Source organism: Mangifera indica, chromosome 3 (assembly GCF_011075055.1).
Source record: "Mangifera indica cultivar Alphonso chromosome 3, CATAS_Mindica_2.1, whole genome shotgun sequence".
NCBI classification, from domain to species: Eukaryota; Viridiplantae; Streptophyta; class Magnoliopsida; order Sapindales; family Anacardiaceae; genus Mangifera; species Mangifera indica.
Window position 1 is genome coordinate 22,005,829 of NC_058139.1, and position 27,720 is coordinate 22,033,548.

Below are 27,720 nucleotides of genomic sequence, written 5' to 3' on the forward strand. Positions count from 1 at the left end.
TTGGAGGTTTATGTTACAATTGTAACTTGTAATCTTCAGGTAAGACTACCTAGTTTGGAGAGATTGCAAATCAGCCATGCTGATCAGCTGGAAAAATTATGGAACAATCAGGTCTCCATGGATTCCTTCAATAAATTAAACCGCTTGTTTGTACAATTTTGTAAAAATCTTGCAAGTGTTTTTCCATCTAACATGCTTGGGAAGCACCAGAAACTGGAGTGCTTGGAAGTACAAAATTGTGATTCAGTTGAGGAGATATTTGAAGTGCTCGAGAAGAGGTCTAGTATGATGGAGGAAATTGTTGCCAAGGGGGAAGCAGTCCGCAGGTTTGTATTCTCCAAATTAACCCACCTGTCTCTAGAGATGCTACCAAGTCTCAAGAGTTTCTACCCAGATATGCATATTTCAGAATGGCCAACTTTGGAAGATTTGAAGGTTTATGGTTGTAATAATGTGGAGATCCTTGCTTCAGAATTATTGAGCATCCCAGGAAGTCATGGAGACAGTCAACAACCACTGTTCTTCATTTACGAGGTATTAACCAAGTCTATAATTTAACGAGTACCAATTTTTCTTATTGGACAACATTATCATCATTATCATTATGAATATAAGTAAGTCCACAAATATCACAAATGTCACCATATAGAGTGTTAAGCACTTTAATTAATCATCTTTTCTTTTTCGATTCAACACTTACTCTTTATGATTAATTGATTTCCCAGGATGCATATCCTAGCTTGGAAAAACTAGAGTTGTGTGGAATGCCCAGGTTAAAGCATCTATGGAGAGGAAATTTTCAGCCTTGCAATGCTTTTCAAAATCTCCAGACTCTGAAAGTATCAGAATGTGACAGTTTAGAAAATTCATGGTCCTCATCATTGACTTTCCAGAACTTGACAACTCTGGAAGTTTCAAAGTGTGATGAATTGAGATATTTATTGACCCCCTCAAAAACTAAAACTTTGGGTCAACTTACAAGACTGAATGTATCCGATTGCAAACAGATGGAGGAAATTATAACACATTTGGGAGATGAAGTAATGGAGAATTCAATTGTTTTCAGCAAATTGGGTTGTTTGGAACTTCACTGCTTGTCCAGCCTTAAAAGCTTCTGTTGTGGGGATTATTCTCTAGAATTCTTATCCTTGAAAAAAGTAATTGTTAGGCAATGCTTGGAGATGGAGACTTTTTGTCATGGAGTTTTGAGTACACCAAAGCTCGAAGGACTACAGTTGATAGAAGGAGGAGAGGATGAAGTAGAAGAATGTTGGGAAGGCAACCTTAATTCCACCATACAGTATTTGTACAACAATACGGTATATTATCGACTCACCAAATTGCCTCAAGCATTACTATTGTTTCATGAATTGAATTGGTTGAATTCATGTTGTCTTCTATTTTGTTAATTCAATGAGCTATGCTTTATGATTACAGAAAGTGCGGAGCTTCAAAGAAGATTGAGGTCATTCCTATAAATAGTTTGCGATAGACCATGGCTTCATTTCCTCTGGTTGAAGAGGGACTTTGTTTCTGCCATCTTAACTGATTTGATCCTCACTTTTTGTTGAATGTGGAGTGCCATCTGTTTACACATTTTGTCCGGTTCAAGGTAGGCCGTGCAATGCTGAGTATAAGATTTTTGGTTTTTACTTTAACGCTCTGCTTTACTTGATGCTGTTTCATTAATTTTACCAGGTATATATCATATTTTATAATTGACATTTGTACGTTCTTCAGATCTCTAAAGGGAGTCATAAGTAGAAAGATAATGTGGCAATAACTGATATAATAATTGTATCGTTATTGGTTGAAGTGTGAGTTATTTTCCTTCTGATTTTATCATAAAAGTATTTAGATTGAGCAATACTATATGCACACGTTTTTTAGTCCAAAATTGGTTACATAAATAATATGTCATAACATGATTATGTCATTTTATTTTTAATTTAAAATCATCTAATTGCATGACGACATATCATTTATGTACTTAATTATGTACTCAAAGTATATACATAAACTATTATTGATTTACATTCAGAAACAAAAGAGAATTTGAAGGGAATATGGGGTGATTCATAAATGGAATTTACTTTATCATCTAAATCATACGTCGTATACATGCAGCACATAGATACGTATACACTAAATTAGGCATGGTTACAGCGAATTTTCTAAGTCTAGGTTTATGCAATTCTAGCATTTAACAATTCTTGAAACAAATTTGATTTCATTTTCATGATTTGTAGAAAACTATCCAGTGTATGGCTCATAAGAAATAGACAACGGCTCCTGAAATAGCTATGGTTTCTGTCTCAGAAGTTGCATCAAAGGCTACATCAGGTATGTATGATTTGCTTACACAGCAGTTCTCTTATTTCAGATACAAGAAAACCTGTCATTTTTATCCTTATAATCGGTTTCAGTCAAGTCAACATCTTTTAAGGCAACAAGTTATTATTTGTAGAATGGTATTAGTTTTAGACAGATTGATTCAGTCAATTCAATTGCAGGTCAAGCAAGTTCAAAGGCTAAAACAAGTTTTGTCTATTGACTGTCAAGTCCTGGTTTGACTGGTCGATCCAGTTTTTAAAACAATGTGTGGTATGCATTTAAAACAAGATGGCAAGTTACTTGGCATAAGAAATCAAACAAACAAAATATAATATCTATATTTTTGTTAAATTTGATATGAACAATCAGGCTGTGCAATGAGTGGCTATCATGTAATTATGCCCAGGATAAGCAGTAAAAAACCAAAATGCTAGATTGAAATAGGAAATCGGGCCTCCACCACCATGTTTTCTGCCTCCTTCCTCTCGGATTCAAATAGCACAGAAGACAGATACCTCTCTCCAAAGCTTGGAAAAATTACCTGCATCAGAAAATCACAAGTCCATCTTTAAGCACAGACAGAAAATTATTGAGAACTTTACCAAAGAATCTGCTAGGGGAATGTCTCCGCTTACACCAGAGTGGTTTAGCAACCTGAAAACGTGGCTAGAAACAGTCACTGGAAGAAGTAAGCAAACTGCTATGTCCAAAACGATATAAGCATGTACTCAGTACATAAATAAACAATAGGTATGTGAAGTTTAAATTTCCCAACACCTACACTCTTATTGAATTTTCATTTCACTTAAAATCTTCAAACACTTCATGTTTGGTTAATGTGGGACTAATCCAAATTCATCTCATAACATTATTGCTCTTTCACATCATTATTTTTCCTGTTCACACATTTCAAAAACGTGCTTTTGAAGGACTCTACAGAGCATTGCGCTTAAATTTCATGGTAAACAAATTCAAGGATTTCTTGAAAGAAAATTTGGCTTACTTGAATAACTTCGTCAACAATGTTGACTTGCAAAACACCTGAGACAAAACCAGCACCTATTCCTTGAATCTTATGTGGACCTTCACATTTAATACGCATCCAGTTAGTCACAGCCGTAACCAAAGAATTCCTTTATTGTATAAATAAATAGTAATACATAGGTAGCTATAGGTTATGTTACAGCTCCTACATTCAAAGTGTTCAGTAAAAAACGTGGGACTGCCACAAGGGGAGTAAACCAGAGAATAATTGTGGGGCTGGCTGAGATTTTTTGGGGTGTTAAATGATGGGGGAAAGCCACATGGGTTGTTTGGAATGGAGGCTTTGTAAATTGGCAAGAAGGGAGGAACAAAAGTACCTTTGGGTTGGCTGGATTTTCTAACTGCTGCAGCATGTAAGCATTTGGTGTCTTAGCCCAAAATCTCCTCTGCCTTCTGAACAACCCCCTTCATCCCTTCAGCGGGATCAGTGAGAACCAGCTCGGCTCCAAAAGTTCGAAGAATAATTCTTCTTTCAGTACCGATTGAAGCAGACATTGTAATGATAAGTTTATAGTGTTTGGCTGCCGTCATGAATGCCAACCCTATGTTAGTATTTCCACTGGTTGGTTAAACGAGCACGCTCTTCAACAACCATCCACAAAACACAATCAAAACCAAGGGAAATATAAAACAACAGATATTAATTCTTCGATCGGACCCAAATAAAAAAGAAATGGAACAGGGTGTGCACACAGATCAACTACGATTAGAATGGTTACATACTGTCATACAGTACACCAATTCCTTTTTACAAAAAGATTTTTGTCAAATGATACACCTACCGTAAGTTTCTATACTACACCATTGTCATGACATTGTTGAACTCAAACATATTTTGCATTCATACTATGGTCTTGTATTCCCTCTCTCCTGAGCACATGTTTCTCCCTCTGTAAAGCTATTTTTCTCCATCCTGTAAAGTCGTTGAATTATTTAGGAAGGAGTGATCCAGTGGCTCACAATGTGCACCAATCCAATCCAATCCAATCCAATAGCCATTCAACGCGGAAGGTGATTTTTAAACGAAAGCGACGTCGTATAGCTCACGAACAAGGAAACAAGCCACTATAAAAGGCGAGCAATCGCCACCGCAGATAAAGATTCGCTTAAGAATTGAAAACAGAGTCACAAAAATGCCAGTAACCCAAGCAGCAACCCTGAACCACATCTCCAGAGAATCCTCGGATATAAGGCGTCTCGCCAACTTTTACAAGGAGGTATAATTTTCCACTGAAACTGATGATTTTTTGTTAGAATTTACTTGAAATTTGAACGTTTCGTAGATCTTTGGTTTTCTGTTTTGTAGATTTTTGGTTTTGAGGAAATTGAAGCCCCAGATTTCGGGGAATTCAAGGTGATATGGCTGAATTTGCCTGGAGCTTTTGCTCTTCACCTCATCGGGAGAAGCCCCGTCACCAAGCTTCCAGAAGGTCCCTACAGCGCCACGTCACCCGTCCTTGACGCCAGCCATCTCCCCAGAGGTCATCATATCTGCTTCATTGTCAACCATTTTGAATCCTTTGTGCACACTCTTCAGGTATTCCTTTGTTTTTTCTTGTAATTTTCAATTATTTCTAATGTATTTAATCGTTTTTTGCTATGCTGCTGGCAAACAATGAAAACAACAATTCATAATAATAATAATTTTGAAAACAAAATCTAAACATTATTGCATAGATTTTTCAAAATTACAATCGAAACCCAAAAATACTGGTGAATACAAGTAAATACTGATAGGGTGAACTTTCATTCTTTTGAAGTTATCACCAAAATAAGCTTTGCAAAAACAGGAATTTGAATTCCTAGTTGATATGGTTTAACCAAAAATAAGGTGGATAAAATGGAGTGAATATTCTTTCTACTTCTGGTACCCTGATAGATACCCAACCAATTTTCAACCAAAGAACAAAACACACAATCAGATGAAGAGAACAAATGTTATTTTTATTGCTTTGGAGTTTATAGTGGATAAACCAACCATTTGAGAAGCTGTGGCCTCCCAATTCTGGTCATTCGAAGCGCTGGAAACCCGCATTAAGCCAAAAGGTTCCCAGTGCCCACTGCCAAAACTGCCTAAAAGCCCTAATTTCTTCTCCTGCTCTATTACAATTATAGCTCCCATTTATATATACTTTAACCTACCCTTGAGGATTAGGACATGTGTCCCAAACAAATCCTAGTGCTTAACATACCCATACTTTAGGTTTTTTATTACTGCGTTATTGGAATATTGTTTGGACACATAAATTAGCATCCAATATCAACAATTGAACAACCAAATTAAGAAATATAAACTATCATAATGTGCTTGGTAGTCTCAAGTTTCCAATTCATGAGCTACTATGCTGAAAGATTATACTAAAATGAGAGGAGGATAGTCCATAATGAGCAGTTAAGGCTAGAACCGAATGGGGGCAAGAACTTCAAAATCCTTAAATTTAATCTTTCCTTTCCTTTAGAGCTTATGTATGGGCAGAATGTAAAACATGCTAAAGTTTACCACCTAATAAATTCTACCATAAACAAGAACTGGCCTATTCGTTGCTTTAATTATGATAATAATAGCAGGTGAAGATAAAAGGAATTTTCTTGTGCAGGACAAGGGAATACAGACTTTCCAACGGTCCCTGCCCAACGGGAAGGTCAAACAAATCTTCTTCTTTGATCCTGATGGTAACTTCTTGTTTTCTTACAACTACAATGTTCTCTTAACCTTTGTCGAAAAGATTTATAATATATAAAGATGGCTAATGAAAGATGCTATTGCTCTTCTTTTTCCTCAGTTTTTTTCCATAATATCTTTTCTTTCTGAGACTATCTGCATTTAAAATACTTGATTATGTACCGTTAAGATAGCCTCAAGTATTTGATCATATCCATAACATCAAATTTCGCTTTTATATTTTTCTGTCCTGTGCAGGTAATGGATTGGAAGTCGCCAGTAAGAGCAATGAATAGGCCAACTCCACCTGTGGATGTGGTATAAAATATGTTGTCAAAGTAGGCTGAGGGAAAATGTTTGAACATATGTTGTATTTTGAGACTCTAATAATCATGTACTTTACGATTGCTTGGGATTGTATACATGTCTGCTATTGTTTCTTAATCTTCTCTTCCTATCAACAAATGAGAATAAATAGAAAAAGAAATCAGCCGAAGTTTTTACTACAGGTAATGAGTGACCTCCATCTTGTACCATTTGTTAGCTGACTAAATTTAATGGGCATTGAAACTGGAACGATTGAATTTAATTTGGGTGTTTCTCCATCTTGAATAAGGTGAAGTTGGGAGATTTTGAGTCTGCAAATTCGGATCAAACTAGTTGATCGAACTGATTTTACCAACACCCAATGGTAAGTTAGTTAAAGATAGATTCAATCAATCAAGACTAGTGGTCAATCTGATTTAAGTTAAGGGTAGGTTCGATTGGCCGGTTTGTATACATAGGATTGTTTGTAGAAACTCAAATGGATTCTAAAAACTAAATTCACATGGTATTCTTCGTGTAATTATACAATTACTTTGCAAACATTTATTATTAAACTTTGTCCAATAAATAAATTTAATATATATAGTTTTAATTATTTCATATTAACATCATAAATTCAACTAATCGATCAGACTGATTGATCTATGGATTCAAACTCAGTTTAGATTCAAAAAGGTTGGTTTAACCTAATTTTTATAAAAATATTCTATAGTGTCCAGTATATTCTAAATTTCTAACGAGAATATTTGTGATTTCTTTCCTCATTTCTATCTATAGGATGAATAAGTAAGATTGTAATTTTATATATTATATTTAAATTTAAATTCAAAATTAATTTTTTTTCATTTTGTTTTATTAGAGATAGGATAACTCATTAATTGTAATTTTGACACAATCCTCTCAACATTGAATTATTATTTTGTTTGAATAAATCAAGTTCAAATTTTAACTCAAAGTTAACTCTTTATCAGTGTCATCACATTGAATTTCCCCTTGCTAATGATTCTTCTTATTTTTCTAATAATTTTTTTCTTCGTAACTTTTTTCCATTTTTGGTATCATTGTTTATCAATCGAGAAAGTCAAATTTGTTTTTTAGATGACCATTTTGAATTAAGCTAGTCTCGCTATCCTTTATCACTCCTTAATCTCTCGTAGGCTTATGCTGGCCCAGGCGGAATCTGAAAAAAAAAGTTATAGCCCTTTCTAATCAGGCCTATTCTCATCTTAAGCTTTGACATTCCCAGCCCAGCCCAACGAAACTTCCAGCTCTATCTTCTCTCTGCCGTTCCCGATGATATCCCACTCGCATTCATAGATGGAACATAGCAGTTTCTCCGCAATTTCCGGCGGCGTACATTCCCCCAAAAACCTTGGTCAGACCACAAATGACATGTGTCAATGGCTCCCTATACCCAAAAACATAACCGCATTGAGAAGAAACCGATCCGTCGTTTTTAAAGCCATCGAAGAAAGCCGAGAAAGCTCGGATAAATCGGACGCCGCTGCTGATGCGAAATCTGAAACGGTTGGCTGGTCGAGTGCGGAGTTGAGCGAGTTGGGATTGGAGATAAAGAAGGTTTTGCAGGAGAGGAAAGAGGAGAAAGCGGGGGATTTGTTGAGCGGAGTTTCGAAGGCAGAGATACAGCGATTCAATCTTTATTTGGATGTTCCAAAGTTGTTGAATGTTATTTCATATCAGATAAGTTGTTGAAAAAACAAAATTTTGAGAATAAATTTACTTAAAATAGTTTTGTCCTTTTTTTATCATTGAAAGACAATTTATCGAATTAACATGTTCTTGTTATAAACAACCCAATCGATATTGTCCGCACGGTTTTGTTTCTCTTATGAAAACGCGTCAATTGAGTTAAGGGCTTCTGGCCCCTGTTTATATACAAGCTCAGTAGATTGCACGGGAGTGATGTGGGACTTCAGGTCACAACACACCCCCCCATCGCGAATCGTGCTGATAACGTGTTATAAACAGTCCAATCGATATTGTCCGCTTTGGGCTTCAGGCCCGCACGGTTTTGTTTCTCTTATGAAAAAGCGTCAATTGAGTTAAGGGCTTCTGACCCCTGTTTATATACAAGCTCAGTAGACTGCACGGGAGCGATGTGGGACTTCAGGTCACAACAGTTCTCACACATTATTATTAAGAGTTTTAATATATTTTTTCTTTTTATGTCCTTAGAATATATTTTATTTGAATGATATTTTATTATTAAAATTAAAAAATTAAATTAAATTATTAACTATAAATAATTATTATATTTGATAAAAATAAGTATATATAAATAGTTATTCTATTTAGTTAAAGATAATAAAAGAAGGTTAATAAATTATTTTACTTAAATGTTTTTTAGGTTAATTATTTTAAAATATTTTTTATATTATTTATTATATTAATTAAAAATAAATTTATTTTTATTTTAAAAAAATTAATAAATGAAAATATAATTATAATAAAATCAAGATAATCATAGTAATATTTTAATATCCTAAGATGAGAGTGATAATCAGATTATCACTTACGTTATCTATTACATCACTATCTGTAATAGAAGATTTTTGTAATTTTTTATTAATGACAAACCGAATAAGAAAAGTATGTAAATAATAAAAAATAGATTATTAAAATAATTTTTATTGATTGAAATTAAACAACCTGTTAGAGTTTTATAACTTTTCTCCTAAGAGGATTCCTTTAAATTTCAACTATATTATTGTGATATAAAAAACTATCTAGGTTTAAATAAAACTGAGTGCATCTAAAATAATTGAATAATTTTAAATTAAAAATATCTAAAAATCATTTGGATGAAAGTAGGTTTTGGTCTTTTACTAAGAAATATAATAGCGTTTGTTCCATCTTGGTATGAAATTCTAATAGACCCAAAACCTAACTTGGAAGCACAAAATAGTATCAAAACACTCGACTTAAGACCATTTTTTAGAAATAATAAGTAAATAAAATGATGACGTCAAACTTTTCCCTTACTTGGTTTATTAATTGTAATATTAGTCATTGAATTAGAGATTATTCTATTCAATATAATTGATATGATCTCAAAAGAGTGGTTGACTTAATTTAGGATCACTTTTTGGAAAGCGTGAGAAAACAAAATGATGACATTGATTTGTTTAAGAACAAGAACAATATTGTTTTGTCCTAATGTTACTAACTTGAACATTAAACCTAAACTGAAATTGTAACTCTTTCCAATGTTAGCAACAAATACAATGATAATAGTATTTTCTTCGTCAATCAGTGAATTCAAATAAAAGTTTAATTTAAAAGTTTAACTCAAATTCCTTTTTAACGATATTATTTATTATATTAATAATATCTAATAATATTATTTATTTTGTAATAAAATTATTAATCTCATTAATAACTTTCAACTAGTTCAAATTTAAATTTAATCTAATAATTTAAAATTCAAACCTAATATGATTAAACTCGTATTTAGACACGTCAATTTGGCTGGGCTAAATGGAGGCTCGGTCTGAAGCACGAAAAAAAGCCTAGGCACAATAAAGCCCGACCTGATACTGTATAGTGCCGGGCCAAGCCCATGGGCCTATCAGATTGGGCTTAAGGCTTTAATATTAGGCTCATGGACTGGCCTGACCCGACCTAGTATTGTTCATAAAATAAATTTTTTTTTTTTAGGCAGCATAAGCAAAAGGCAGTAGAAACAGATTTATGTTTCTACCAAACAGAAGGGCAACCTCTATATAATTTTTTTAAAGTTTTTTTTAAATAAATCTATTTTATTTTCCTTTATTTTCACTTTTATTTATAAATCTTTTAATCATTCAATTTCAATTATTTCATTATATTTTCAATCTCATTAACTCTTTTTTGAAAAATATCTAAATTCGTAAATAATAATTCTTTATATTTACAATTTCATTTTTATTTTAATTTTTTAATTACAAAATATTATAAAATATCTAAATTCACAAATAATAATTATTTATTTTTGAAGAATTCAGAGATTTAAATATAGAAGATGAATAGATAAATCTTATATAGTATATATATTTTATTTATGTTTTGTAATTTATACCATATATAAATTAATTTATTTGTACTATGTTATCAATTTATAATATTTTTTATTATATAACTACAGTATTCCTCCTCCACAAATGAGAGATTATAAATACAATATTCGGAATACTATTATCGGTTTTAATAATTGAAAAAAATTTATGTTAAAAAATTTTAAAAAATTGATTAAATGGGCCAGACCAACCCGATTAAAGCTCGTTATTATATGAGTTGGGCTTTTATATTTCAATGGGTCAGCCGGAGCCGATCCGGCCCATTGACATCTCTGCTCGTATTCAAACACGACAAGCACTCAAATCCAGTCATTATAGTAGTGGTCATAACAAAATTATTGTTTTATTGATTAATTAATCCCGCATTATGGAGATGGTGGACGCCAGCTGTGAGAAAAGTTGGGTATATTTGTCTTTGTCTGGATGCTTCAAAGTAGCTGAATGGCAACATCATTGTTTTTGATGTGGTAATTAACAATAATATTAGCAAGACATGGGCGTTGAATCTTCCATCTCTTCAGCTTCTTCGTTCCTACACAATCATTTATGCTTTCTTTCTTGCCTGCAAACAAGTAAAGCAAACACTCTGTAGTCTGTGGTGCTTCAAAACTTACCTCTACTTCTCAGAGAAACATACTAATCAAGCCATCAAGCTCTACTTGTACTTGTTCTAAACCTTCCCTTTTGATTTCTTTCTTTTAATTGTCTGTTGTTTCAAATTACTTTTCTATAATTTTCCTTACCCCTGTTTTAACTATCAATTCTCTATCTTTTTATTAGATCTGTTTTTACTCAGTATCAACAAATTTGTTACTATAAAAAAAAAAAAAAGAATTAGCAGTATCGTCAACTTCTCTTTTTATTATTGCTGGTAGTTATCTGTTTGCTTCAAGCTAGACTATGTTCATTGAGGGTTGCTCTTAAAAACTTTGATTTTTATACTTGTTTGTTGTGTGTGTGTGCGCGCGCTTTTTTTTTTTGGTATCCTGAGAACGCTTAGAAGTTTCATTCTTTATCTTTTCTGTTTCTTTTTTTCCCCTGTTTTCATTATTGAGTTATCGATTAGCCTTGCTTTTATGTTCAGTATTCTCAGTGTGAAACTAGATTTTGTTCATTAAGCTTTTCTCTTAAATATTTGTTGAAATATTTTGTTATATAATGTTGTCCACTTCTTTTTCTTTCCTTTCCTTTCCCTCCTAAGCACCCTTTACTTGTAGCTTTGCTTGAGAAGGAAAAAAAAAAGAGAGAGAGAGAGAGAGAGAGAGTGTGTGTGTTCAAGTATTTATAGGCAATGGCTGAAGAAATAGCTATCAGCACTGCTGCGGGACTTGCATCAAATGCTACAGAGTCGGGATATGATTTTCTTAAACAGCAGATATCATATGTGTTCAAGTACCAGAGCTACATCAACGACCTCAAAAAACAAGTTCAGGATCTCAGAAATAAAAGGGAAACAGTAGAAAAACCTGTAGCGTTGGCTGAAAGACAGGGGGAAGAGATTTATAAAGCTGTTAAGAAATGGCTGAGTGATGTAGATGAGTTCACTGAAAGGGTAGAAAAGGCCATCATTGAGGATGAGGATAAAGCAAACAAGGGTAGCTGTTTCAAATTGGGGTCATGTCCTAATTTGATTCAACGTTACAAGCTTGGAAAGCAAGCAATGAAAGCCAAAATGGATGGTGCCGATTTGCTGGGGAAAGGCAATTTTAGTAGTGTTTCCTACCGTCCTGCTCTACAGAGGACAGAATCCATGTATGTTAGAGACTTTGAGACGTTTGATTCTAGAGAGCAAGCTTTTCAGGAAATCATGGAGGCATTGCAGGATGTTAATGTTAACTTGATTGGGGTTTATGGGATGGGAGGCGTGGGCAAAACCACTCTAGTTAAAAAAGTAGCTTGGGAAGCAAAGAAAAACAAGTTATTTGATGAGGTGGTCATCGTTGAGGCAACACAAACCCCAGACTACAAAAGAATTCAAGAAAAAGTTGCTTATGAGTTAGGCCTGGAATTTAGGCAGCAGGGTGAATATGAGAGAACTGATCTACTACGAAACAGGATAAGGAAGGAGAAGAATTTACTAATAATTTTAGATAATATTTGGACAAAACTTGACTTGGATGCAATTGGAATTCCTTTTGGTGTTGTTGGGAGAGAAAAAGATGAGAAGATCAGGCCGTGCACAAAAGTTGACTCGGATGCAATTGGAATTCCTCTCGGTGATGTTGAGAGAGAAAAAGATGAGAAGATCAGGCCATGCACAATATTGCTAACTTCTAGAAATCGGGATTTATTAAGCAAAGATATGCAGACTCAGAAGGACATATTCGTTGGTCCTCTATCTAATGGAGACGCGTGGAATATGTTTCGCAAGATTGTGGGTGATGCTGCTGAAAGCTCTGTTTTTCGTTCTGTAGCAGATGAGATTGTTAAGAAATGTGATGGTTTACCGGTAGCAATTTCACTAATTGCAAATGCATTGAAAAATGAGAGTCTTCATGCCTGGGACGATGCCTTGGCTCAACTAAAAAGGTCTAATCCAAGACATATTCTAGGTATGAAAGAAACTTTGTATTCTATGACAGAGCTGAGTTATGAATTTCTGAAAAATGAGGAAGCTAAATCATTATTTCTTCTTTGTGCTCTCTACAAAGCTGGTGATAGTGTGTTTATTGATGACCTATTAAAATATAGTATGGGTTGGAATTTGTTTGAAGACGTTTATACGTTGGAAGAAGGAAGGAATAGATTGCATGGGTTGATAGATCATCTAAAAGCTTCTTCTTTATTGTTGGATGGTACCTATGACAATTCAGTTAAAATGCATGACATTATTCATGCTGTTGCTGTATCGATTGCATCAGCAGAGAAGTTGATGTTTAATATTCAAAATGTCACTGACTTGAAAGAAGTGTTAGAGGAGAGGATATCAAAAGATTCAACTGCTATATCTTTGCCCTATAAAAATATCAATGATGATCTTCCTGAACGGTTAGAATATCCAAAACTAAAGTTGTTCTTCCTTTTCGTTAAAAATCGCTCTCTACAAATTTCAGATACTTTTTTTGAAAAGATGAAAGAACTTAGAGTTTTAAGTCTTCACGGATTGCGATTCTTGCCATTACCTTCATCCATTTCTTTCCTAAAAAACCTTCAAACATTGTTTCTGAAATCCTGCATATTAGAGGATATAAAAATACTCGGAGAGCTAAGTAAATTAGTAATTCTTAGCTTGGTCGAGTCTAATATTGAAGAGTTGCCTGCAGAAATTGGACAATTGACTCGGTTGAAATTGTTAGATTTGAGCAATTGTTTAAACCTTAAATACATTGCCACAAATGTCATCTCCTCCTTGTCTCGATTACAAGAATTATATATGGGCAATAGCTTTGTTGAATGGGAACTTGAAGGAGTCGATAATCAAGGACGAAGAAATGCTAGTCTTGAAGAGTTGAAGTGGTTGTCTAACCTAACAGCTTTACATCTTCACATTCAGGATGCTCGAGTTATGCCACAAGACTTGTTCTTCAAGAAACTGAAAAGTTATAAAATATTTATAGGAGATAAATGGAAGTGGTCTATTAAATTTGACCTTTCAACTTCAAGAATGTTGAAACTCAAGATCGATGATAGTATTCATTTAGGGCATGGGGTCAAAAGTTTGTTGAAGATGACCGAAGATCTCTCTCTAGAAGGAACGAGTGGTGTTAGAAATGTTATTTATGAACTCAGTGTGGATGGTTTTCCACATTTAAAGCATCTGCATGTAAAAGATGATCTCGAGCTTTTATATATCTTTAACTCAGTTGCTTGGAAACTAGTCTTTCCCAACTTGGAGTCCTTGATTGTTGGTAATTTGATTAAACTGGAGAACATATATCATGGTCAACTTAATGCAGGGTCTTTTGGAAAATTAAGGATCATAAAAATAGAAAAATGTGGTAGATTGGAGTATCTCTTTGCGTCTTTCATAGCAAAAAACCTTGCGCGGTTAGAAGAAATTGAAGTGACTGATTGTAAGAACCTGAAAGAGATTTTTAGCGAAGAAAATAATGACCATGGTGATGAAATTGAAACAAATAATCAGACTGAGCTCAATCAATTGTGTTCTCTAACACTACAACGCCTACCCAAATTCATAACAATCAACTCTGACATGAGGGTATGCTTTGTATTTTCATCTCTCATTTTCTTTTGAAGTAGAAAGAACTATTCTTATTAGTTTATGACAAAATTTGTTTTTTACAGGTTGTCTTTCCAAGATTGGAGAACTTGAAAGTATGTTCAATTAATTTTGAGAATACATGCATTCATCAAGCTCTAGCAATATTTCATTATAGTCGATGCTTAAATAGCTTAACTGTGGAAGACTGTAATGATTTGAAATTTTTGTTTTCATCCTCTATGGTCAAAAGTCTAACTCAACTCCAAAAGCTTTTGATAAGCAATTGTAAGTCAATGGAAGTAATAATTGACTCAGAAGGAGTACAAAACGAGGAAAAGATAGTCGATATGAGTTTTTCTAAACTATTGTACATGAAGCTCGAAGTTCTTCCAAAACTCACAAGTTTTGGTGCAGGAAATTTGATTGAATTCCCTTTCTTAAAAGAACTTCACATTGAGCGTTGTCCTAATTTGAAGACATTCTGCTGTAAATCTTTTTATCCAGAAACAGAGAGAAAACCTAATGAAGAGATGAACTCGGAGAACAACTTTATTAATATAAACCCACTCTTCGATGAAAAGGTAATTTAGTTAATTCTTTATAATAAAAAACAATGTTGCCTATTACCTTCAAAATGCTTTTAGGTTTTGAGAGCAGTCCAACCTGACACAATATTTGGATTGCACTCTCTTTGTGAGCTTGTGGATATTTCATACCAAAATATTAACATCATGAATTGTTTGCTACAGGTCACTTTTCCAAGCTTGGAGAAGATGGTTCTCTTGCACTTGGATAGCTTGAAGCTGATATGGCACATCCAAAAACTCCATACTGAATCCTTTTGCAAACTAAAAGTAGTTAGAGTCGAATCTTGTGAAAAGTTGTTGACTATTGTTCCATCTAATACTCAAGGGCATCTCACCTTTCACAATCTGGAGATACTGGAGGTTAGAAGTTGTTGGAGTATGAAAAGTCTCTTTCCAGTTTCTACCACTACTGGTCTTGTGCAACTTAAAAGGCTGTGGATAAGCTCTTGTGGATTGGAGAAAATTGTTTCTGAGGGAGAAGTTAATGGGGCCCCAATATTTTTGTTTCCACAATTAACAAACATCCACCTTGAAAATTTACGGGAACTGAAATGTTTCTACCCGCGGTTGCATGCAGTAGAGTGGCCAATGTTAAGCAGTTTGAGTGTGTATAAATGCAAGAACATAAATTTATATGCCTCTGAATTTCCAAGCTTCCAAGCTAGAGAAGCAGAGAGGCAGCCTTCCCTTTTTTTGTTAGAAAAGGTATGATTTCATTTTCATTCATACCCACTCTTAAATAAGACATCTATACATTATCCAGATTGATTTGAGCATCCTCCCTTTTATTAGAGGTTGCCCATTTTAATATTATTGGTGTACAACTAAGTATCCAACACAAAAAAAAAGAAAAAGTCTTAATAGGTGGAGGAACTCTTCATGTATAAACCCAAAGACCTTCCATCAGCCAATTGATGTTAGATAACTACTGGGCCTAAAAATATACTACACGAACTCAAAATCAAGATTTGAATCAGGTATCAATGAATTTTATTTTACAATTCATAAGGACATTAATTTTTCTATTGCAAATGAAAATGAACTAAGGGGTACTTTTCCTTTTTCTTGATTATAATAAAACTTTTTTCTCTATAAATCTGTCTAGTTAATATATATTAATTGTCTGAATATTTCAGTTGCAAGATATAATTCAATTTGTTGATTAAAAATTGTTGGTCATTTATGTAATTCTTGTTTAAGGTCTATTTTCCTCGTATGATATTTGTTTAATTAATAATTTTAAATAATGAATAAATAGTGAGCGGGAGAAGTTAAACGAGCAATATGAGTTTCACACATTATAAACCAATTTCCTTCTTTTTTTTTGTATTAAAATTTGGCTAATAATAGTAGATAGGACTTTTACCTTGTATGATTCTGTTTACAGCAATGTAATTTACATTATCTCCAGATTATAGATCTGGTTATATATTTTTTCACTTGCTTATTAGATGTATATAACATGTGACAACTGTACCATTTGTATAAAAAAATCTTAGTTATTTATTTGTGCATTGCAGTGCACTCGTTGATGACTTAATGCTCACACCTACTTATTTTCTTGTTCATAATTTTTAGGTCATACCAAATTTGGAAGAGTTGGGATTAGACGCACATGACTTCAGATTGACATTACTCCACTCTGAAATAGTTCAAAGCTTTGGCAAGCTTAAAATGCTTTGGCTGGCTTATTTTGATGATGAATTTGTTGCTTCTTTGTTTGATTTCCTTAAAAAGTTAAGTTGTTTGGAGTCACTTGGTTTTTCTCATAATAGTTTCAAAGAGCTATTCCCCTATGAACAAGGACTTATATGGAAACAAGATTTTTGGGGGAACACATTTCTTCCAAATCTTCAAAAGCTAGAAGTGCGCAGATGTGATTGTTTGACAATTTTAATGCCATCTGCAATACCTTTCAAAAATCTTGAAACTCTGGAAGTATACAAATGCCATGGATTAGTCATGGTACTAACAAGTGAAGCAACCAAAACTCTTGTCAATCTTACAACAATGAGAATAAGAGAGTGCAAGCTATTGATAGAGGTAATAGCACACAAGGGAGACAAAGAAGAAGAGATTGTTTTTGGCCAATTGAAAGTTTTGGAGCTTCACTGTTTATCAAGCCTTGCATTCTTCTGCTCAGCCAATTATTCCTTCAAATTCCCCTGTTTGGAGCAAGTTATTGTGAGTCAATGCCCAAAATTGAATGTCTTTTCGCAAGGAGTTTTAAGCACACCGTCGTTAAAGAAAATACAACTGATTGAGCCAAATGATGATGTGGAATATTTCTGGAAGGATGATCTCAATTCTACCATTCAACAAATGTTTATAGATATGGTACTTACTCTTCCACTAAACATTTACTTTTTTCTCCTTTTACAATATTGCTATCGATATATATATTTTAAATATTGCTACTAATGGATATGTTGGTTGGAACTCAATAATAATAATACTAATAATAAAGAAAATATAAGATTTGAATAAAATATTTAATTATGATAAGATTTTTGTGATTATGATATGATATTTAAGATTAGAATAAAATATTTAATTTGAAAAAGGTAAAATAAATAGGAATGATTGTATTGAGAGGAGGGGAAATATTGGTATTAGGTAAAAATAGAGGTGTTAACACTATTTTTTTAATATTAATAAAATTCACATTAGGTCCCTATGAGTTTGTAATATTAATTGGGATATTAAGTATATTATAATTTTGATTTTATTGGAGAGATTAATGCAATGTTGGCAAAGTCATAACTACAAGAGCATTATCTTCTATGGACTAGGATGAAAGGTTACCAAACTCATATTTCAATTGAATTAATTCCATTATGCCACAAATCTCAATCTACTGATGACATATACAAATCAATTGCAGACTAAGCAAGTTTGAAAAAGTAAGGAAGATGTTTGTTAAATTTTTTCGAAAAGTTGGTTTTTGAACAATTATTTTTTGTCGTATTGGATTCTGGTTTTTCTCAAACCGTTCTAAATCTGCCATTATACCTTGGTTAAAATTTTAAGAGAACTAGGGTAACTCCACAATGTATTTTTTTTAAAACCCAGTTTCAATGTAGATTTAGATAGTCAATTGCATGCAAAAAGAATATTACAATTCTATATAATTTATTCATTTTCTTGTTAATATATATATTCACGGCCACACAGTGGCTATTTTCTTTGTTGCCTGTCCGATTAGAGGCAGCATAAGATTAAGTCTGTCAATGGTCTTTCTTCTCCAACTTTGAGGTGGTCCTATATAAAAATGAGGGACACAAATTAAAACTATAAAAATAAATAACATTTTCACTGCATAAATATTCATTTTGTTAAGCTTTTTTTTTTAGTCTCTCAAAATTCAAAATATTGATTGTACCGTGGTTTAATCCATTCTTTTGGATATTACAGATTGGTTTCCGCAACATGGAATATGTCAAGCTCTCTGAATTCCCCACATTAAAGGAGAAAATTTGGAACAAAGGATTGCCAGTCGGCTTATTCTGCAATTTAAAGTGGTTAGTATTGGATGAGGATTTTGATAAGTCAACTGCTTTTCCGTTCCATGTATTCAATGATTTAAGAAATTTGGAGACTCTGGAGGTGAGAAATTACCATTCATTGGAAGATTTATTTGATATAAGAGGAAAGACAGTAAAGAACAGTAAGGAAGAAATTTTGGGCTTCCACAACCTGAAATCACTGAAAGTTCACGGTTGCAGCGGCTTGAGATATATATTTACTCCTGCTATCATCTTGGGCCTTGATCAACTTCAAGAAATTGAAGTGAAGAATTGTGCTTTGATTGAAGAAATTATTACAAAAGACAAAGGAAAGGAGGGTGCCATTGATAAAATTTCCATCACTCATCTGAATTCCATTGTTCTTGAGCTATTGCCTGACTTGAGAAACTTCTATTCAGGAACTAACTATTTGGAGTGCCCTTCCTTGAAAAGTATTACTATAGCCAACTGTCCAAAGATGGAGACGTTTGTTTTCTCTGATTACAAGATGGACCATTTTGATCATAATGCACCACTTTTCAGTGAAAAGGTTGTCTTTTCTTAAATAATTTTCTCATCTTTTTCAAGATGAATTTTCATTTCCAAAATTTTTCACCCCTTCAGTTATAATATCCTTACAAGTTACACCAAGGTGAAAAAAAGGTTTTCCATTAGCTAGTTTTAATTTTAATATCATGATCGGCAATCTTTGTTATCATTATCTGAACTCAAAATATTGTTTTTATGATTCTGTTCTCTGCAAACCTCAAGATTTGATTTGGTTTTGACAGTTGTTCAACCTGAGTAAACACTTTTTGATTCTGAGTCATATATAAATGCCCCAATATTAATGTCATAAATTGTTATCTGCAGGTTGCTTTTCCAAGCTTGGAGAAGATGGTGCTCTTGCACTTGGATAACTTGCAGCTGATATGGCACAACCAAAATCTCAATGTGGAATCCTTTTGCAAACTAAAAGTAGTGAGAGTTGAATTCTGTGAAAATTTATTGACTGTTGTTCCATCCAATACTCAAGGACTTCTCACCTTTCACAATCTAGAGAGTTTGAAGCTTAAAAATTGTCGGAGTTTGAAAAGTCTGTTTCCTGTTTCTATCGCTATTGGTCTTGTGCAACTTAAAGAGCTATGGATATACTCTTGTGGGCTGGAGAAAATTGTTTCTGAGGAGGAAGTTAACGAGGCCCCAACATTTTTGTTTCCACAATTAACAGACATCTGCCTCGAAAATTTAAGGGAACTCAAATGTTTCTACCCACGGTTGCATGCAATTGAATGGCCAATGCTAAGAAGTTTGCATGTGTATAGATGCAAGAAGGTAAAAGTATATGCTTCCGAATTTCCTAGCTTCGAAGCTAGAGATGGGGAGAGGCAGCCTACCCTTTTTTTGTTAGAAAAGGTATGATTTCAATTTCTTCCATACCCACTCATAAATGTAACATGTTCACAATCATTCAGACTTATTTTATAGCACTAATTATAGTATGTTAAGTGTACAACCCAAATGACAAGCTCAATTGGTGGAGGAACTCCTCCGATATTTAAGTCGGAAAACCTTCTGTTAACCAATTGATGTGGGACCCCATTGGCCAAACATTACAGCACGCCGAATCAAAATTAAGATTTAAATTAGTGCTAATCAACTTCAGTTTCCAATTCATAAGTGCTACATTAATGTTTCCATTGCAATTAAAATAAACTAAAAATACTTTTCCTTTTGTATGATCATAATAGATTTTCAGTTGCAAGATGGTATTAGTTTTCGAGATTAAAAATTGTTATTCATTTATGTAATTCATGTTTCAAGTGTATAATCATTTAATTAATAATTTTAAATATAAAAATAAGGTGATCAGCTGGAGAAAGTTAATGAGTAATATGAGTTGCACACATTATAAACCAATTTCTTTTTTTTTTTTGTATTAAATTTTGGCTCATAAAAGTAGATAAGACTTTTGCCTTGTATGTTTTCATTTCAGCAATATAATTTACATTACTTCCAGATTAAAGATCCGGTTATATAAGTTTTTACTTGATTATAATTAGATGAATCTAACATGTGACTCTTGTACCGTTCATATAAAATATTCCTAGCTATTTATTTGTGTGTTGCGGTCTCGTTGATGACTTAATGCTCACACCTACTTATTTACTTGTTCATGATTTTAGATCATGCCAAATTTGGAAGTGTTGGGATTAGATGCACGTGACTTCAGATTGACATTCCTCCACACTGATCTGGCTGAGGACTTTGGCCAACTTAAAATTCTTAAGCTGGGTAACTTTGATGATGAATCTATTGCTTCTTTGTTCGATTTCCTTCAAAAATTAAATTTTTTGGAATCAGTTGGTTTTTATGGTAATAGTTTTAAAGAGCTATTCCCTTATGAACAAGGACATATATGGAAACAAGGTCTCCAAGGGAGCACATTTCTTCAAAATCTACAAAAGCTACAAGTATATAGATGTCATTGTTTGACAATTTTAATATCATCCGCAACGTCTTTCAAAAATCTTAAAACTCTGGAGGTGTGCAATTGCGATGGAATAGCCAAGGTACTAACAAATGAAGCAACCAAAACTCTTGTTAATCTCACAACAATGAGAATAAGAGAGTGCAAGCTATTGACAGAGGTAATAGCAGATGATGGAGACAAAGGAGAAGAGATTGTGTTTGGTGAATTGAAAATTTTGGAACTTTATTGTTTATCAAGCCTCCAATTCTTCTGTTCAGCCAATTACTCCTTCAAATTCCCTTGTTTGGAGCAAATTATGGTGAGTCAATGTCCAAAATTGAGCACCTTTTCTCAAGGCGTGTTAAGCACACCATTATTAAAAAAATTACAACTGATGAAACAAGATGCTCATCAAGAATATTTTTGGAAAGAGGATCTCAATTCCACTATCAAGCAAATGTTTTCTGATATGGTATTTACTCTTTCACAGAATTTTTTTATTTCCTTTTAGTGTCATTACTATTGATAAATATTATATATTCATGGATATTTGGTGATAATTTAAAATTCTGCACTATTTCTCAATTTGTTGCTACCGTCTATTCACATACATATATATATATATTGCTTATATTCTTATCTTCCTGTCTAGTAAGTAGCAGCACAAGAATTCAAAACTTTCATGGTATTCATATGTAAGTTTTGCATGGTATTGTTAGGAACCCAGCATTTATTCAACCCAAACACAAAATCAAAACACAAAATACATAATAACTAAAATATTTCATTACTAAAAACATTACAAGATAAACCGAACAATTCGAGGAGTTCGGGACCTCCCATTTTCCGGCCATTCGAGACGCCGGAGATCTCCCATTTTCCGGCCATTAGAGGCGCCGGAGACCTCCCTAAATCAGCCAAAGGTGGCTGCCCTCAAACCCAAACCCTAATATTTTTCTTCTCTTTTTTTTTTCAAATTCAAAGCATACATTTATAATAAAAATAGACCATTGGATTGATAACAAATGTCTCAATCCTAACAGGTATTCACATCTAAGTTCTTATTTTAATCTCATTAGCATGTTTCTTAAAGTATATGTTAAAGACCATCTTCATAAAAGGTTTTATATTATTAATTTGATAAAGATATTTTTATTACAAGAATGTGAAACGTGTTGATTAGGAGTTAGGGCATTATTGTCAATATTCAATATTATAATTTCATCAAACATGGATATGAATTCTTATATTTAACTTTATGTAACTTTCTATGCTTTGGCTCTTAAAAATCAAAATCTTTATTGCAATTTATTATAAATAAATTAATATTTGGTTTTTATAGGTTGGCTTCTGTAACTTTGAACATTTGACACTCTCTGAATTCCCTATCATGAAAGAAAAATTATGGAATGACCAATTGCCAATGAACATATTCTGGAATTTAAAGTCGCTAGTGGTGGATAAATTTTCAGATATATCAAATGGTATTCCATTGAATGTGTTATGCCACTTCAACAATCTGGAATTGTTAGAGGTAAAAAGTTGTGAATCACTAGAACAAGTGTTTGATTTGGAGGTAAATCATCAAGAAAGTTTGGGCTTAAAGAAATTTAGATCATTGAAAATTGACAATTGTAACAGCTTGAAATATATATTGACTCCATCTGTACTATTGCGCCTTGTTCAACTCCAAGAAATAGAAGTGAAAAACTGTGCTTTGATAGAAGAAATCATTAAAAGTGAAGGGGAGTGTTAGGATTGGGACACTTGTCCCCAATCCAATGGCTCATTTCTTTTATAAATATATATGTTTGAGTTTTAAAAAGGAAGAGAAAAAAATATTAGGGTTTGGGTTTGAGGGCAGCCACCTTTGGCTGATTTAGGGAGGTCTCCGGCGCCTCGAACGGCCGGAAAATGGGAGATCTCCGGCGTCTCGAATGACCGGAAAATGGGAGGTCCCGAACTCCTCGAAGTGTTCGGTTTATCTTGTAATATTTTTATTTATGAAATATTTTAGTTATTATGTATTTTGTGTTTTGATTTTGTGTTTTGATTGAATAAATGCTGGGTTCCTAACAGGGAGAAAGATGCGGGAAGTGATAAAATTATAATCCCTCTATTGAACTCCGTCATGTTTGAGTCATTGCCTAACTTGACAAGCTTCTATTCTGGAAGTACAATTTTGGAATTTCCTCCCTTGCAAACTATTATTGTTAAGGACTGTCAGAAGATCTATATGAAGGAGCTCAGTATTCATCTTTCATCCCTTTTCACTGCTAAGGTAAGTTTGTTCTTGATTCTTTTTACATTGATATGTTTAATCAAATAAATTCACATACTTAAGAATCAAAATGAAGTTTTTTTTTTTTTTCATCTTTCATCCCTTTTTACCGTTAACGTAAGTTTGTTTTGATTCTTTTTACACTGATTTGTTTAATCAAATGAATTCACATACTTAAGAATCAAAATGAAGTTTTTTTTTTTTAATTCTAAATAGAAAAATTATATGTTTGCAGGTTGTATTACCCAGCTTGGAAACATCTTCTTACTTCCAGAATTTAACAATCTTGGTTATCGATGGCTTTGATCATTTGCAATATCTATTCCCATCTTCTATGGTGAAAAGTCTTTTCAAACTGAAGGAGCTTGAGATATCTGATTGTATGTTAATGGAAAGAGTAATAGATGAAGATGAAGGGAGAACAGAAATGATGTTGTTTCCTAAACTGTACCAGCTGAAGCTTAGAGATCTTCCAAAACTCACAACATTCTGCAACTCCACAACAAATTCTGTTGAAATGTCTTCCATATTCAGACTCTGGATTGATAATTGCCCTGGTATTGAAACATTCATCTCCAGTTATGTATGTGGTGATATGACATTATCAAGCAAAGAACCTGAAGGAATGAGTGCAAAGGAGAACTCTACTCACGTGCCAGCTCTTTTTGATCAGAAGGTGATCCATCCCATTAATTTTTCCTTTTTAAATTTTCTTCTCATTCATCATATATTATTCATAAGATTTAAAGTTACTAACATTGGATGTTTATGTTGCAACTGTAACATGTAATCTTCAGGTAAGACTACCTAGTTTGGAGAGATTGAAAATCAGTCATGCTGATCAGCTGGTAAAATTATGGAACAATCAGGTCTCCGTGGATTCCTTCAATAAATTAAATCGCTTGTTCGTACAATTTTGTAAAAATCTTGCAAGTGTTTTTCCATCTAACATGCTTGAGAAGCACCAGAAATTGGAGTTCTTGAAAGTACAAAATTGTGATTCAGTTGAGGAGATATTTGAAGTGCTCGAGAAAAGGTCTAGTATGATGGAAAAAATTGTTGCCAAAGGGGAAGCAGTCCCCAGGTTTGTATTCTCCAAATTAACCAACCTGTCTCTGGAGATGCTACCAAGTCTCAAGAGTTTCTACCCAGATATGCATATTTCAGAATGGCCAATTTTGGAAGATTTGAAGGTATATGGTTGCAATAATGTGGAGATCCTTGCTTCAGAATTATTGAGCATCCCAGGAAGTCACGGAGACAGTCAACAACCACTGTTCTTCGTTTACAAGGTATTAATCATGTCTATAATTTAGCAAGTACCAATTTCTCTTATTGGACAACATTATCATTATGAATATAAGTAAGTCCACAAATAGCACAAATGTCACCATATAGAGTGCTGAGCACTTTAATTAATCATCTTTTCTTTTTCGATTCAACACTTACTTTTTATGATTAACCGATTTCCCAGGGTGCATTCCCTAGCTTGGAAAAATTAGAGTTGTGTGGAATGCCCAGGTTAAAGCATCTATGGAGAGGCAATTTTCAGCCTTGCAATGCTTTTCAAAATCTCCAGACTCTGAAAGTATCAGAATGTGACAGTTTAGAAAATTCATGGTCCTCATCATTGACTTTCCAGAACTTGACAACTCTGGAAGTTTCAAAGTGTGATGGATTGAGATATTTACTGAACCCCTCAAAAACTAAAACTTTGGGTCAACTTACAAGGATGATTGTATCTGATTGCAAACAGATGGAGGAAATTATGACACATTTGGGAGATGAAGTAATGGAGAATTCAATTGCTTTCAGCAAATTGGTTTGTTTGGAACTTCACTGCTTGTCCAGCCTTAAAAGCTTCTGTTGTAGGGATTATTCTCTAGAATTCTTATCCTTGAAAAAAGTAATTGTTAGGCAATGCTTGGAGATGGAGACTTTTTGTCGTGGAGTTTTGAGTACACCAAAGCTCGAAAGACTACAGTTGACAGAAGGAGGAGAGGATGAAGTAGAAGAATGTTGGGAAGGCAACCTTAATTCCACCATACAATATTTGTACAACAATACGGTATATAATTGACTCACCAAAATGCCTTAAGCATTACTATTGTTTCATGAATTGAATTGGTTGAATTCATGTTCTCTTCTATTTTCTTAATTCAATGAGCTATGCTTTATGATTACAGAAAGTGTGGAGCTCCAAAGAAGATTGAGGTCACTCCTATAAATAGTTTGCGATAGACCATGGCTTCATTTCCTCCGGTTGAAGAGGGACTTTGTTTCTGCCATCTTAACTGATTTGATCCTCACATTTTGTTGAATGTGGAGTGCCCTCTGTTTACGCATTTTGTGCAGTTGAAGGTAGGCCTCGCAATGCTGAATATAAGATTTTTGGTTATTACTTTAATGCTCTGCTTTACTTGATTCTGTTTCATTAATTTTACCAGGTTTATAGCATATTTTACTCTTTTCTGTTGATGTAATGATTAATTGATTTGTGCAATGTTATGTGTACACGTTTTTGAGTATATAGTTGGTTACATAAATGATGCATCATAATGTGATTAAATCGTTTTATCTTTAATTCAAAATCACTCAAATTCAAAGTATATTCACACAGTTTTGTTAATTTAGATTAAGTAACAAAAGAGAAAATATGTTGACTTCAAGGGAATATGGGGTATTTCATAAATTGAATTTACGTTATCATCTAAATTATACATTGTTTAAATGCACCACATACATATATACACACTAAATTAAACATGGTTTACAGTGAATTTTCTCAGTCTAGGCTTCTGCAATTCAAGCATTTTACATTTAATTGATACAAATTTTATTTCATTTTCATGATTTGTAGAAAACTATCCAGTGTATGGCTCATTAAAAAATAGACAATGGCTCCAGAAATAGCTATGGTTTCTGTCTCAGAAGTTGCATCAAAGGCTACATCAGATATGTATGATTTGCTTACACAGCAGACCTCTTATTTCAGATACAAGAAAACCTTTCATTTTTATCATCAATAATTGGTTTCAATCATGCCGACATGTTTTAAAGCAGCAAGTAATTATATGTCGAATAGTATTGGTTTTAGACAGATTGATGCAACCAATTCTACTGCAGGTCAATCAAGTTCAAAGGCTAAGACAAGTTTTCCTAACTGACCACCGAGTTCCAATTCAGCTGGTCAGTCCAGGTTTTAAAACTATCTGTTATGCATTTGAAACAAGATGGCAAGTTACTTGGTATAAGAAATCAAACAAACAAAATATATTATCTATATTTTTGGTATATTTGATATGAACAATCAGGCTGTATAATGAGTAGCTAGCAGTACCAGGTATTTAAAATGACTACAAGTCATGTAATTATGTTAAGGAGAAGCAATAGGAGACCAAAATGCTAGATTGAAATACGAAATCAGGGCTCCTCCACCATGTTTTCTGCCTCCTGTCTCTCGGATTCAAATAGGACAGAAGAAAGATACCTCTCTCCAAAACTTGGAAAAATTACCTGCATCAGAAATTCAGAAGTCCATCTTTAAGCACAGGCAGAAAATTACTGAAAACTCTACCAAAGAACCTGCTAGGGGAATGTCTCCACTTACAACAATAAGTTTTCCAGCATTCCCAGGTCTCTTTGCAATCTTAATTGCAGCGGCAGCACCAGATGATATTCCCACCTGCAATAGACACTCCAATGGTCAGAGATGACTTGGAGATACAAATTTGTTGCTGTGAGTGTGAAAAAAGAAACAAACTACATAATTATTCCATGATACTGCTAGCAAGAACAGCTTCAAATCTACAGTAAATGATTTTGGAGAAGCTGAAAACTTACAAGTAAACCTTCTTTCAGGGGAAGAAGCTTTGCTGTCTCAATTGCTTCATTACTTGATATCTGCAAAATTGGAAAAAAGGCGGTTTTGCAATCTGAAAACATGGCTAGAAATAGTCACTGGAAGAAGCAAACTGCTATGTCCAATAAGATATAAGCATGTACTCAGTACATAAATACACAATCGGTATGTGAAGTTTAAATTTCCCAACATCTACTCTCTTTCTGAATTTTCATTTCACTTAAAATCTTCAAACATTTCATGTTTGGTTGATGTGGGACTCATCCAAATTCGTCTCATGACATTATTACTGTTTCACATCATTATTTTCCTTATTTACACGTTTCAAAAACATGCTCTTGAAGGACTCTATGGAGCATTGAACTGAAATTTTATAGTAAACAAATTCAAGGATTTCTTGAAAGAA

General features: G+C 33.5%; 4 protein-coding genes across 10 annotated transcripts in view; 3 read left to right on the forward strand and 1 right to left on the reverse strand.

Annotated features, from left to right (window-relative positions):
* Positions 1–2,630, forward strand: part of LOC123210163 — a 34,867-nt gene extending 32,237 nt beyond the window's left edge. Inside the window, exons 4-8 of one of the 3 annotated variants that reach the window (XR_006501225.1) lie at positions 40–534; positions 726–1,319; positions 1,438–1,612; positions 2,250–2,343; positions 2,514–2,630. Coding sequence is in view for 1 of the 3 variants with exons in the window: in XM_044628395.1 (XP_044484330.1) it covers positions 40–534; positions 726–1,319; positions 1,438–1,464 (1,116 nt within the window). In the remaining 2 variants the exon portion in view is untranslated. Of the gene's footprint in view, positions 1–39; positions 535–725; positions 1,320–1,437; positions 1,813–2,249; positions 2,456–2,513 lie in introns of those variants that run through there. The other 2 variants (XR_006501224.1, XM_044628395.1) reach the window with 2 other exon arrangements.
* A 17-nt stretch (positions 2,631–2,647) lies between these two features.
* On the reverse strand, positions 2,648–27,566 carry LOC123210184 (cysteine synthase-like). 3 transcript variants are annotated; one of them, XR_006501231.1, is made up of 4 exons: positions 3,696–4,297; positions 3,338–3,417; positions 2,970–2,988; positions 2,772–2,875 (listed from the first exon to the last, which is right to left on the reverse strand). XR_006501231.1 is itself a non-coding variant. In XM_044628420.1 (3 exons), the coding sequence occupies exons 1-3, from the start codon at positions 27,395–27,397 to the stop codon at positions 2,765–2,767; spliced, it is 288 nt and encodes a 95-aa protein (XP_044484355.1). In that variant the 5' UTR covers positions 27,398–27,566; the 3' UTR covers positions 2,648–2,764. The 3 variants fall into 3 exon arrangements, 1 of the variants encoding a protein (XP_044484355.1); XM_044628420.1 differs by lacking the exons at positions 2,970–2,988; positions 3,338–3,417; positions 3,696–4,297 and adding exons at positions 27,063–27,137; positions 27,296–27,566 and having other exon boundaries at positions 2,648–2,875; XR_006501230.1 differs by lacking the exon at positions 2,970–2,988 and having other exon boundaries at positions 2,648–2,875.
* LOC123210178 lies at positions 4,435–6,548 on the forward strand. The gene is made up of 4 exons (XM_044628414.1): positions 4,435–4,595; positions 4,685–4,915; positions 5,976–6,051; positions 6,299–6,548. Exons 1-4 carry the CDS (start codon positions 4,512–4,514, stop codon positions 6,334–6,336), a joined length of 429 nt encoding a protein of 142 aa, XP_044484349.1. The 5' UTR covers positions 4,435–4,511; the 3' UTR covers positions 6,337–6,548.
* LOC123210161 lies at positions 10,845–27,566 on the forward strand. 3 transcript variants are annotated; one of them, XR_006501221.1, is made up of 15 exons: positions 10,845–14,602; positions 14,689–15,186; positions 15,355–15,897; positions 16,771–17,529; positions 18,607–19,248; positions 19,572–20,114; positions 20,885–21,643; positions 22,514–22,917; positions 23,251–23,452; positions 23,688–24,128; positions 24,250–24,744; positions 24,927–25,520; positions 25,639–25,813; positions 26,313–26,411; positions 26,579–27,566. XR_006501221.1 is itself a non-coding variant. In XM_044628393.1 (13 exons), the coding sequence occupies exons 1-13, from the start codon at positions 11,735–11,737 to the stop codon at positions 25,663–25,665; spliced, it is 8,775 nt and encodes a 2,924-aa protein (XP_044484328.1). In that variant the 5' UTR covers positions 10,845–11,734; the 3' UTR covers positions 25,666–25,980. The 3 variants fall into 3 exon arrangements, 1 of the variants encoding a protein (XP_044484328.1); XM_044628393.1 differs by lacking the exons at positions 26,313–26,411; positions 26,579–27,566 and having other exon boundaries at positions 25,639–25,980; XR_006501222.1 differs by lacking the exons at positions 15,355–15,897; positions 16,771–17,529; positions 18,607–19,248; positions 26,579–27,566 and having other exon boundaries at positions 10,947–14,602; positions 26,313–26,552.
* Positions 27,567–27,720: the final 154 nt, after the last annotated feature.

Excerpts from the sequence above, each read along its gene's own strand:
- LOC123210178 (XM_044628414.1), top strand. The coding sequence starts at position 4,512 with ATGCCAGTAACCCAAGCAGCAACCCTGAACCACATCTCCAGAGAATCC. Across the intron at positions 4,596-4,684 it reads TCGCCAACTTTTACAAGGAG|ATTTTTGGTTTTGAGGAAAT; the intron begins GTATAATTTTCC and ends TCTGTTTTGTAG. Across the intron at positions 6,052-6,298 it reads CTTCTTCTTTGATCCTGATG|GTAATGGATTGGAAGTCGCC; the intron begins GTAACTTCTTGT and ends TGTCCTGTGCAG.
- LOC123210161 (XM_044628393.1), top strand. The coding sequence starts at position 11,735 with ATGGCTGAAGAAATAGCTATCAGCACTGCTGCGGGACTTGCATCAAAT. Across the intron at positions 15,187-15,354 it reads ACCCACTCTTCGATGAAAAG|GTCACTTTTCCAAGCTTGGA; the intron begins GTAATTTAGTTA and ends TGTTTGCTACAG. Across the intron at positions 25,521-25,638 it reads AATATTTGTACAACAATACG|AAAGTGTGGAGCTCCAAAGA; the intron begins GTATATAATTGA and ends TTATGATTACAG.
- LOC123210184 (XM_044628420.1), bottom strand. The coding sequence starts at position 27,397 with ATGTTTTCAGATTGCAAAACCGCCTTTTTTCCAATTTTGCAGATATCA. Across the intron at positions 27,138-27,295 it reads CCCTGAAAGAAGGTTTACTT|GTGGGAATATCATCTGGTGC; the intron begins GTAAGTTTTCAG and ends TGTCTATTGCAG. Across the intron at positions 2,876-27,062 it reads ATGCTGGAAAACTTATTGTT|GTAATTTTTCCAAGCTTTGG; the intron begins GTAAGTGGAGAC and ends TTTCTGATGCAG.